The sequence below is a fragment of the Rutilus rutilus genome, assembly GCF_951802725.1.
Source record: "Rutilus rutilus genome assembly, chromosome: 11".
NCBI lineage: Eukaryota > Metazoa > Chordata > Actinopteri > Cypriniformes > Leuciscidae > Rutilus > Rutilus rutilus.
Window position 1 is genome coordinate 14,859,781 of NC_140216.1, and position 12,427 is coordinate 14,872,207.

Consider the following 12,427-nt stretch of genomic DNA (forward strand, 5'->3'; position numbering starts at 1 on the left):
CAGAGTTTAGCTCCAACCCCAATTAAACACACCTGAACCAGCTAATCAAGGTCTCACTAGGCATACTAGAAACTTTCAAACAGGTGTGTTGGAGCTGGTTGGAGCTAAACTCTGCAGGGACAGCGGCCCTCCAGGACCGAGATTGGTGAACCCTGCTTTAGATTAAGCCAGACTCAGACTACAGGAGTTTTTAAATCCTAACCGATTGTGAATTCAGGTTGCATCACGCTCATGAAGCCAGGGACACACTTAACGACTGTAAGGCCGATTATGAATGTAATTTTATAGGTTTGAAGGTTGTGTCATGTTTTCGAATACACGTTATAGTTTTGTTGTTACAACACTTCCACATGCCGTTCCACCATCTCCATTCAATGGACTCGTACGGCAGCTTGACAGGAGCATAAAAATGACCTGAATGTGGGACAACCTGAAAACAGCTTCTAAAGACCTGGATGAGACCTCCAACCTCCATTTTTCATATTGCAACAAAGTTCCGCACAATGAGAGTGTTCATGCTCAGCATTTCGAAGTCTTCAAGTGGCCTCCTCAGTCCCCTGACCTTAAAGCCTTTGAAAACCTTTGGGAAAATATATAAACCTGAATCATGACAAGTCATGCAGGTCTTCCAGTGAAACTCAACTTTGGGAAGAACTTAAGGAGGATTGGAAAGAAGTTAAGCATGACATCTGCGCAACGTTTAGTGAGTCAATGACCATGGAGAATGGCTGCTATAATCAAAAACAAGGGAGAACCAACAAAATATTAATATTATATTAACACAATATAAATAAAGTCAATGTATGCTTATTTCCTGTGAGCTTTTTGTTTTAATGCCTTTTTTTTTTGTTTGTTTAAAACAATAAAAACCCTATTTAATTATATGCTGGAGCTTGCCTTTCTTGACAGATTTATTTAGTATATTCTTCTTCTCACTATAACATACTCCTCATATTTTGATTGTTTAATTAGTGTCATTAAAAGGAAATATTGTGCAAATATTAAAATGTGTTATAAAATGCCGATAGATAGTTGGATAGATAGACAGAGAGATAGATAGATGGATAGAGAGACAGACAGATAGATAGATGGATATAGATAGATAGATGGATGGATGGATAGATAGACAGATAGATGGATAGACAGACAGATGGATGGATGGATGGATAGATAAATATAGATAGACAGATGGATAGATAGACGGATATGGATAGATAGACGGATATAGATAGATGGATAGATAGATAGACAGATGGATAGATAGACATATGGATGGATAGACAGACAGATGGATGGATGGATAGACAGACAGATAATGGATATAGATAGATAGAGAAATAGATAGATGTATAGATAGACAGATAGATAGATGGATATAGATAGATAGATGGATGATAGATAGACAGATGGATGGATAGACAGACGGATGGATGGATAGATAAATATAGATAGACAGATGGATAGATAGATAGACGGATATGGATAGACAGACGGATATAGATAGATGGATAGATAGACAGATGGATGGATAGATGGATGGATGTAGATAAATATAGACAGATGGATAGATAGATAGACAGACGGATATAGATAGATGGATGGATAGATATAGACAGACAGATAGATAGACAGACGGATAGATAGATGGATGGATAGACAGATGGATGGATAGATGGATGGATATAGATAAATATAGATAGATAGATGGATAGATAGATATAGACAGACGGATAGATAGACAGACGGATAGATAGATAGATAGACAGACAGACGGATGGATAAACAAATGGATAGATAGATAGATAGATAGATAGATAGATGGATGGATAGATAGACAGATATTTACTTTGTTCCAGCATTTATTTACTTTATTTTTGACATTCAAAAAACATTAATGTGAGTGATGTAAATCTGGCAGGCTTAAAGAAAAACATATCTTATATGATTTAATACATTTGTTTAAATCCAGCAATGATTAAACAGCAAAATATAAAAATGTTCTGTCACTTTCAATATATAAGTATTAAAAATGTTCACAAAATTAAAGAAAACAGAGTGAGTGACAACAATCAACTGTTGTTCAGCCAAAATCTTAAAGTACAACAGTCCATCTTCAGATCTTAAACCCCAGTTTAATGATTAGATATGATTGCCAGTGATATCATGAATGCATGCCAACATAAGCATTTGAAACTATGTAATTAACCGTAGATCTTCTTGCATGTGATCAGGTATTGTGGATAAGCTTGTGTGTCATTGAAGATGACAAATAAAGTCGGGGAGTCGATCTGATCTGCCACGCTGTGGTATCTGACCGGTACGCCAGAATTCTCCTTGAGCGGAGCTGTTTTCATCTCGTGTTTGCCCACGGTGAAGTCTCCGGTGAGCACTTTGGCCACAAAAATAAACTTGTGCCCGTCTGCATTGGGTGGGGAGTAGGTGTCTGACACAGAGAGCACAGCGTTTACCGCAAAGTAGACACCCTGACCATACACAGTCGCTGTGAGGGAAAAGAGAAAATTCATTTGTTATTTTTAAATTCATATCAGTGATATTTTAGTATGATTACAGGTCATGTTTTGAATTGATTTTATTAGATTTTTTTGTTTGTTTTAATAAAAAATTAAAAAATTCAATCATTTTGTTGTTTTTTTAATGTCTATATGTTTTATTATTTATTAAGTTTTCAGTTTTTAGTTTATTTAGATTACTTAAACTAAATGAAAATGAGAAACAATGCCTTGGTATGAAATAAAAAGGTTAAAGTTTCCTATAGAAAACAAAGGGCATGTGCTTTTGATAAAGGGCACCGATTTGTACATCTTTCCATTCCACAAAAAGGTCTTTATAGTGGAATTTCTTTTTTTTAATGTCCTACACAAATTCTGGTTGGACCTTATTGAGATTTTATCAAAAATTTTGAAATCCTGAGATTTTGAGATCCTTCTATATTGTTTTGCTCACAGTTTTATTTTAATTTCTTGTCATATTATATATTTATTTTTTATTTAGTCTTATGATTGTGGGCGGATCTTGGGCCTTGTTGTAAACAGCTATACACATACAATGTTTAATAAATAAAGAATCACAAAAAAATGGTTCTTTTAAGAACTGTTCACTTAAAGGTTCTTTGGGGAACCAAAAATGGTTCTTCAATGGAATCGCTGCAAAAAAAACAAAAAACTTTTAGAATCTTTATTTTTATGAGTGTAACAACCTTCTATGCATTTGGATGATTAGAATGTCCCTAGTTAAATCCCAATGTATGAGCAATGCTAACAGTAATGCTTGGCTCAGCAAACTCTAGCATACTTAACAGCATAATACCATTTTTCCCACAGAAGCTCCTGTTGAATCCATGAATGCAAATCTCCTTCACACTGGTTTCGCTGGTGCCGTGGTAGAGGATGCGTTCCACTTGTTGCTCTGAGGAGCACCGTTCAATGCTGGCCTTTTTCAACCTGTACTGGTCATTCAGAAGTTTATTCATGAGCTTCTCAACCTGAAAGTCAGTGTGAGAAAACACAGTCAATAGTGGACATCCAAGAAGATTTCCAAAGCCGATAATCATTCCTAACCAATAATTCAATGTGCAAACATTTTGATTCTGAAAGAGAATTCACAGGTTTTCACCTAGAAAACAAAAAAATGTTTTTTTATTGTCTTGATGTCTTGCTCATAGAAAAAAAACCCTCTCAACTGCACATGCACTGACAGATATCAAGGTGGTGTGAGACCAGGACTCGATTTGAGGGGAGATGGCATCCCCCTTGTTGAAAAAAAGGACAAAAACCATCATCCCCTCTGTAAAACCACCATCCCCCCTTATCATTTCCATTACACTAAGGCCCGGTTTCACAGACAGGGCTTAGACTAAGCCAGGATTAGACCATAGATCAATTAGGACATTTAAGTAATTTTTATAAACATGCTTAGAAAAAAAACATTACCGATGTGCATCTTAAAACTAAAAAGGCACTGATATATTTTTAAGATCAGTCAGTGCAAGTTTATTTCAGTGGAAACAGCTCAGACTTACATTTTAGTCTAGGACTAGTCTTAAGCCCTGTCTGTGAAACCAGGGGTAAGAGTGTTGTGTATAATGTAACCTTATCATGCAAATTAAATATTAAAATTATCTACATATGATAATTAACAAACTATAAATAACAGCGACTAACCAATCAGAACTCAATATACGAGCTGCGCACTCTCAAGCGAGCTTTCGTCATTTTTGCGCTGTTCAAAACGGCCAAGAGAACGGTTCAAGTGCATCTTTTGATGAACTTAAAAAGAAGAGAACAGAAGGTATGACATTCCCCTGATATAACATTAGAAAGAATAACGAACATAGCTAGTGTGTTGATTTAGTAAGGGGTCGTTGTCAAAGTTACATTTAATTATTGAAAGTGAATGCAATCACCGTGGTGATAATAAACATATGCATAAGTAAGCTAAATGTATGTGTGTCTATTGTGTATGTATTTTCTAAACAAGCTATGAGCTATGTAACTACACCAGTGAGAGGATGAGTTTCATTCAGAAATGATCACCCTATTCTTTTTGTCTTTACCATCCACTGTTAAAACTTTGGAGCCTAGAAAATTAGGGGGCTTAAAGGTATAGTTCACCCCAAAATGACATTTTTGTCATCACTTACTCACCCTCAAGTTGTTCCAAACCTGTATGAGTTTCTTTCTTCTGTTGAACACAAAAGAAGATATTTTGAAGAATGTTGGTAATCAGACAGTTGATGGTAGCCAGCCATTGACTATTTTATTTCCTATAATGGACGTCAATGGCTACTGTCAACTGTCTGATTACCAACATTCTTCAAAATGTCTTCTTTTGTGTTCAACAGAAGAGAGAAACTCATAAAGGGTTGGAACAACTTGAGGGTAAGTAATGACAAAATTTTCATTTTTGGGTGAACTATCCTGTGGCGAATTATTTTTGTTTAAATAAATCTGTTGATAATGATTAGACTATAAACAGTCACACAATACTACAGTCATATAAATTATTTCATTAATAATGCCTATGTAGATTTTTATTCTACTCTTTAATCCTAAGTAAAATGTTTTAAAAATTACACAATTAATCATTGTAATCATTAGCCTTAACCTGTAGTAATCAAGGTTAGCCCCCATCCACCACACCACCCCCCTTAAATTTCTTTTACAATTCAACCTCTGTGTACGTCTATGTTGAATCGTACCTTAATGATTTTGATTTTGTTGTGGTTGTCCTGAAGGGTGTCATAGAAGTCTTTGATCACCTCTTGAAATTCATCAGAATCTACATCCACGGTAGACACCTCGGGCATGTTGGACAGCAGGCTGTAATCTTCATCTAAAAAATAAACAGCATTAACTAAATAATATCATTTCTATTAGGGATGCCAATTTAACATTCATTTAGGTGATTAATTACAAAAATCACACACAAATAATCATGTTCCAAACAGGTTCTGCAATTTTTTGTTTTCAAAAAATGTTCACACTAAATGAAAATGAGGCATCAACAGCAAAAATGGTGGATAAACCATTGAACTTCAAACTTCCACGTAAAGTATTCTCCTTTTTGGGGATTTCATAGTTTTTATATAATTTGTACCTGTAGCATCCGTGTACAAGTCCTCTGTGCTTAGCATTTTCCGCTTAATGGGCACAGATTTCCCGGATGCCAAACTATGCTCTTCCATCTTCTCCAAGTCAATGCTGTATGGCTGATTGTTGAACAAAATATCAATCTTCTTCTGCTTTACTCTCCAAGCATTTTCAATGAACACAGTGACATCTGGTGGGTACGGTATCGCCTTAGATGACCCCTGCTCGTACCACACCCACTGTACAGCCTTTACGATTTCGGCATCGTTCATCATGTTCTCTGTCCGTCTCAGGACATTCTTTAGGTCAATCACGGCCTCAGAGACGTAATCTTTAAAGCCAGAGAGGATGGCGGTGGTGCCCTGGATGCTGATTTCTACGGCATGCTTCCTCTTAATGAGCTCTATGCATTTCTTCTGATGGGAGGAGAGTTTCCTCAAGTTTTTGTTCTCGATCTTCTCCTCACACTGTCTCATTCCAACCTTCTTGCCCAATGCAATGTCCACCCTTACAAGATCATGGTTGTAGTTAGCATATACGAAGATCTCGGCTGTATTGGATGACTGGATGGCATCTTGCAATGACATTTCAAATGCTCTCTCCAGCTGCATGTTCTCCTCGGTTGGCATGGAGTCTCTCTTGGAAAGTTCTAGAGCCGCCTGGATGTCCTCTGTTTCCGTTCTCTGGTTGTTCTCCATTGATAGCTGAATCGCCAATAAGAGGCTTGCGTCTTCGTCTAGACTGCAGGCGTTCATGAGTGTAGAGGAGCTCTGGAGATCAAGGGTCTGCAGTGAACGGGGTGAGTCGGCCTCATCTTCTGCCACTGCTGAGGTATCTTGGCTCTGGTCTGAATACAGATCTTGAGAATCTATGTCCATGGATCCAAAACTTGAAGGTTGAGGGTTTAAATCGCTGCCAATAACTGCCAACATCTTCTTAGCTTCTTCAATACGAGCTGAAAGACAGAAAACCTTCAGTAACCATTGGGTTCAACAGATTCCCATTGTATTTGATTTCATAAAGAAAAGAACTGAAACAAGAGGATCTCGGTCCCCTCCTAATTCAAACACTGGTAAAGAATTAATCAGGACAATGATCCATAATGACCTGAAGTACGTGCATCAGTAGAGTTGCGCCCATTCGGTACTCCAACATTGGATTCCTGAATGAAATTTGCACAAGAACTTCTCTGGAAGTTTTGAGAGTTTGTCATTTTCCATGCCAGCTCCAATATGTCCTGTGGAAAACACAACCACAATCGACTATAAAGTATTATTGAGTATTTGAGATACATACAGATAAAGAATGAAGCTGGAGACATTACATTGTCTTCTAGAGGCTCCCAGTGCACTTTCGACATGTCTATGTAGACTTCGAATTTGGCTGTCATCTCTGCCAGTATGCTGACACCCTCCTCATCCTCCAGAAGGAAGCGGGAAATGCCAGGCTGCTTGACCACAATGTTCTTTTTAAAGATTGAGCCAATAATAGCACTTAATAATTCCGCCGCTGATTGACACACAGTTGAATCTCCCTGAATCTGCCAGTGAAATAAATAGATTACAAGATGCATCTGTAAGCATTATAGAAGACATTTAAAGACAATGATCGCACAATTCATAGCGGGATTGATTGTATATGTAAAAATTATAATACACTATAATAGAAATGAATACACATAGGAAGGAATTATGAGTAAAACAATTACATTAAATATGAGTTGAACAAAATGTAATACGTATATATATATAATATATAATTACTATACTTTAATTATATATTGCATAATTTAACTTTATTATTTTATTTACTTATTTTGTTTCTTAATTTATTTACTTATTAACATTTCAAGATAAATGTTATTTATCTTATGTATTTAAGATTATTTTGTATTTACCTCAATTTTAGAAATAAAATTATTTTGTGAACATCCTAAATAAATTCTACAACATAGCTCAAAAGTTTGGGATCAGTAATATTTTTTTATGTTTTTGAAAGAAGTCTCTTTTATTTGATTTAAGTAAAACAGCAATAATGTTAAATATTATTACAGTATAAAAAATAATTGTATTGAATATATTTTAAAATGTAATTTATTCCTGTGATGGAACAGCTGAATTTTCAGCATCTTTACTCCAGTCTTCAGTGTCACGTGATCCTTCAGAAATCATTCTAATATCCTTATTTGCTGCTCAATTCATTCTTTGTTGAATAGAAAGTTCAAAAGAACAACATTTATTTGAAATAGCAATCTATTGAAACACTAAATGTCTTTGCAGTCATTTTTGATCAATTTAATGCACCCTTGCTGAATAAAAGTATTAATTTATTTAAAAGAAAAAAAATATATTTTACTGATCCCAAACCCACCACTAGTACTGCAAATGTCAATTAAATAAGTCAAACGAATGCAAACTTGGTAACTAACACTTAATCCATCTCCAGTCTCCAGTGGGAATAAGATGACCTCTCCCATGTCTGCCAGTAGATCTCGATGATGGAGTTGCATAAATTTGAGCATTCCTGGTTCCATAGACAGGACTGTCTCCTTCTGGTGTGGTGTGCTGAGAAACTCAACGATCTTGTCTTTTTTGTCCTTTTCCATCCCTGTCAGGGTAACCACAGAAATCATTCCACCAGTGTCGGATACTTTGACACAGCAGAAGTCCAGAGCCACCAGAAAGTCCGACCACTCCTCTGAGAAGACCACACTCTCGAATTCTTTGGCCATCGGCACAGTAAACTCTGCTATCTGGGACTTTATCAGGTCTTGGGCATGTTTGGCTGCGCTACGGGATGAAGACGTTATAGTGACCATACAGTCTGACACACTGAAGGTTGATGGTATATCTTTTAAAGACAAATTTAACCTCTTTTTAACATCCTCCCTCTTAAGAAACTCAGCTTTGAGGTCGTCATATGTCAGGTGCTCCTGCGCAACACCAGTCAAGAATTCCAGAACTTTGTTCTTAAGTCTTTCAACCTCAATTTGGTCAGGGCCTTTGATTTGGACGCCATCTTTTGCTAGACTGACATCAAATTTCGGGTGAGCCTTTGTGAGGTTCTCAGGCAAATTACTCAAACTGAGCAGCTGATGATTAGTGGCATCAGGCACAGATATAAAGCTAACACATTCCTTCTGGATAGATGGCTCAGTAGCAGACGCAGTAGTTGTATTCGCTATACTTGTGGTGTTGTCCGTTAGAGCAGCGCCGTGTGCTGAGGTGGTGCTCGCCACTGGGTCAGAAACAGTAGGACTTTGGGATGAGACCATATCAATTTGGTTTACCCCTTCCGTTAATATTCCCTGTCCGTCTTGAGCGCTCACAGATGACTGATCCACCACAGCATGCAGGAAGTCAAAGTACGGCTTGACTACTAAATCGGTACCTTCCAAATGATGGGATTTTTGGAGAACGCAGTCCACAGCTGTAAAAGACAAAGCTCAATTGAGATTCAGAACTGTAAAATAGAGACTTCAAGAAAGTGATTAAAGAAAAACATCTTGGCTTACATTTCACATCCTTGAAAGAAACTTTAGCACATCCGTTAGACAGCATGCTAACTCCGAGAACATCTGCCCCTCCACCACGACTACTCTCAAAGTAGAGCTCCAGCATGTCCTCTGTGTGGGCAGGAGACAGATTGGCCACCAAAACCGAGTCTGTAGATTCTACCTGCTCCAGAGTGACCTTTGCTCCATTTAGACTCTTCTTGGAAACTTCGTCACTAAGCATCTGAAAATCTATGGAATCACGTACACAGTGACAAAATATTTTTATATTTACATTAATATTATTATACGTAATTATTATTACACATTCATTGGTGAATTTATTTGAAATGGTTCTAGATGTGTCACATGATCCTTGAGAAATTATTCAAATATGCTGATTTGCTTCAAATGTTTTGGTTGCACTTTATTTTACAGTACATGCACTTTCAATGTACTTACAGTGTATTTACCCACAAAAATACTGAGTAATGTAAGGTTACTACATGGGTTAAGGTTAGGATTAGGGGTAGGAACAGGGTTAGTAACTAGTGTTATTACTACAATAAGCACATAGTATGTACATGCAGAACAGGACCGTAAAATAAAGTACTGCCAATGTCTTTCCTGTCACTTTTGATTAATTTCTTTTCTTTTTAAATTTAATTTGAGACAATTAGATTGATACTTTATCTTTTAAAAGCAAAGAAAATAAATGTTCTGCTTGAAAAGTAGCTTGTGTTATATTTCTTTTTTCCTTTTTATATTTCTTTCCGATTGGTTTAATATTTTATTATCTAACATAAAGACACATTTTAGGTGTGGCTAAAGTGTGCCTATATACTGTACAATGTAAAGCTGAACAGCAACAGACCTTTAGGCAAAGGTCTTTTTAGGTGTACTAGAACCAGGTCCTTGTTTAGAGATGGATACAAGGTGAAGTCTGTTTCAAAGGCCATTCTAGTAATGTTTTCCATAAAAAGTTCCACATGGTCCAGGGAAGTGTGTGGATTGAGCCCTCTTAGCAACAGTTTCCCTGGGTCTTTTGGTGGTTTCCTTCGCAGTGTCAGTGTGGTATTCTGGAGGACATGGGACTTGGAGAGAACTCTCACAGCACCTGGTGTAAGAGAAACAAGTTCTTTACATGTTTCACTTATATATGCCTGTAATACTGTAATTTTATAGAATCCATACTGAGGAAACTCAATATCTAAAACAGGTGATGATGTCTTACTCTCAGCATCTTCAAAAACTACCAACGCTTGGTTTCCACGTCTCTCCAAAAAGGCCACGTTCCCTCCCCCAGAGCGTCGCTTGTTCTCAAAGTAGAGAGTGAGAAGGTCATCGTCCAAATCATCAGGAATATCAAGAACATCCAAACTCCGCTCCTCCAGGCTATCAGCCATCCTAACAAAACAGTAAACACACAGGAAGTATGAAGTTGAGCAGGTTGCGGATAACTGACATTCCTGCCAGTTACCAGCAAAACCTTATATGGTTTTATTTCGTTATTTTTTAAGTGAAATGGGCAGATTTTGTGAAATTTACCTACCTACCTATTGTGTAATGTCTATTATTAGTATTGTTTTGTGGTTTTATTTATTGCTACAGTGTGTTTACGATAGATAGATAGATAGATAGATAGATAGATAGATAGATAGATAGATAGATAGATAGATAGATAGATAGATAGATATCAATAGGTAGTATTAGATTATTATAAATAGTTGGTAATTGGATGTTATGGAAATTGGATAATGGAAATCTTATGTAGTGTAAGTCCAATGCCGAGAAAGAGAAACTGAAAGGCTTACGATGGATCATGACATACGGTAACTCAAGAGTATAATACAATATGAATATAAAGTGTGCACGAAAATGTTTGACAATACGTACATAATAACAACACTGAATAATATATATTGACAGTTAAATTGAGCAGACTCACATGAAAACTGCACATTCACAGGCCAACTGCTGCGAGCTAGCGTTACTTCCTGCTTTGAGACAACACTGACACAACAAGTGACACTTTGAGAAAAAAAACCCCTTAAAGATACAAATACAAAAAAATATATCATAATAATAATAAAAATAATGTCTATTTGTAAATAAATGTTTATCGTATTGTAAAAAAAAAAAAAAAGTACATTTAATGACAGTGCTATAGACATATTCTTAACATTCACATTTTCAAATAATAATAATAAAAAATATAATCAAGTTAAAAATACTTCATCAATATCTACACAAAATACGTACGGTTGCCGATTAATGGACGTTTAATGACGTCGCCGCGAGTTTTTCGCCGTGACATCGGGTATAAAATAAAAGTTCCCTGATAGACCAGTAACTGCGTATAATTATAAGCTCCTCCCACTACTATATGACGAGCCCAGCTCGGGCGTTCAATTTTGTGTCAATCATCCGCTTCAACCAATAGCAGCGTGTGTTACTTTGATGTCGTTCTGTAAGTAATGCGCATGCGTGAACGACAACAGCGTTTTGTAGCAAACTGAGACCTCACGCGTGAAAGGTAATGCTTTTAATGTGTATTTTAAATAGTTGTAGATTCTGATAAATGAAATGAACACTGATAACTTAATATTCATATGAAGAATAATACATCTAGCTTTGTGTGTGATAGCAGCACGTGTTAGACAGTCCATCAGCCCTGAATAGAATAAATCTCTTAAATGTTTTTTGGTAAACTATAGGTCATATAATTTATATATACATAATATAGTAAACTAATAAATAATAATTTATACCTAATAAATTCATATAATTACATTTGATAGCACATAAAATGTGTAAGAAATAAGTTGTGTATCTGTGTTTCAGGCAATGGATCCTCCGAAGGATATTCAGCCTCCCAAACAGCAGCCAATGATCTATATTTGTGGAGGTAATAACACTCTTCATGCATTAAGTTCTGTCTGTCATGTGTTGTGTATTAGTCATTTTATATATATATAATCATGTCTTTCATAACTATGCAAACACAATTCCCATCATACAATATGTCTGAGCAGTTGTGTATTTTTGCTCTTGTGTTTCAGAGTGTCACACAGAAAATGAGATCAAAGCTAGAGACCCCATCAGATGCAGAGAATGTGGTTACAGAATCATGTACAAGAAAAGGACCAAAAGATGTATCCTTTAAACTAAATAATGCTTAGTGGTTGAAATAATTGTTCACCCAAAAATGTCACTCACTTTACCCTCATGTTGTTCCAAACCATTATTGTCATAGTTGTTCCAAACATCATATGTGGTTAAATATTTATTTCCCCACAAATTAAAGTTAAATGTATTTATTTTA

General features: G+C 36.2%; 2 protein-coding genes across 2 annotated transcripts in view; one reads left to right on the top strand and one right to left on the bottom strand.

The window, feature by feature from the left end:
• Nucleotides 1-1,837: 1,837 nt before the first annotated feature.
• Nucleotides 1,838-11,453, bottom strand: parp10 (poly(ADP-ribose) polymerase family member 10). Its single transcript, XM_084423327.1, has 12 exons — nt 11,365-11,453; nt 11,051-11,115; nt 10,337-10,509; nt 9,977-10,219; nt 9,124-9,354; nt 8,038-9,038; nt 6,934-7,149; nt 6,717-6,846; nt 5,617-6,564; nt 5,219-5,352; nt 3,328-3,502; nt 1,838-2,500 (listed from the first exon to the last, which is right to left on the bottom strand). Coding segments are annotated over exons 2-12 (3,552 nt in total). The 5' UTR covers nt 11,053-11,115; nt 11,365-11,453; the 3' UTR covers nt 1,838-2,201.
• Nucleotides 11,454-11,557: 104 nt separating this feature from the next.
• The window catches only part of polr2k (RNA polymerase II, I and III subunit K), a 1,781-nt gene continuing 911 nt past the window's right edge, over nt 11,558-12,427 (top strand). Inside the window, exons 1-3 of the mRNA XM_084423328.1 lie at nt 11,558-11,637; nt 11,947-12,010; nt 12,165-12,257. Coding sequence (XP_084279454.1) covers nt 11,950-12,010; nt 12,165-12,257 — 154 coding nt within the window. The 5' untranslated portion in view covers nt 11,558-11,637; nt 11,947-11,949. The remainder of the gene's footprint in view (nt 11,638-11,946; nt 12,011-12,164; nt 12,258-12,427) is intronic.

What these genes read in the sequence shown, in the direction of transcription:
- parp10 (XM_084423327.1), bottom strand. An exon ending in AAAAAGACCTTTGCCTAAAG is followed by an intron (nt 9,355 to 9,976) that starts GTCTGTTGCTGT and finishes GTGATTCCATAG; the next exon opens with ATTTTCAGATGCTTAGTGAC. An exon ending in AGACTGGAGATGGATTAAGT is followed by an intron (nt 7,150 to 8,037) that starts GTTAGTTACCAA and finishes TTTCACTGGCAG; the next exon opens with ATTCAGGGAGATTCAACTGT.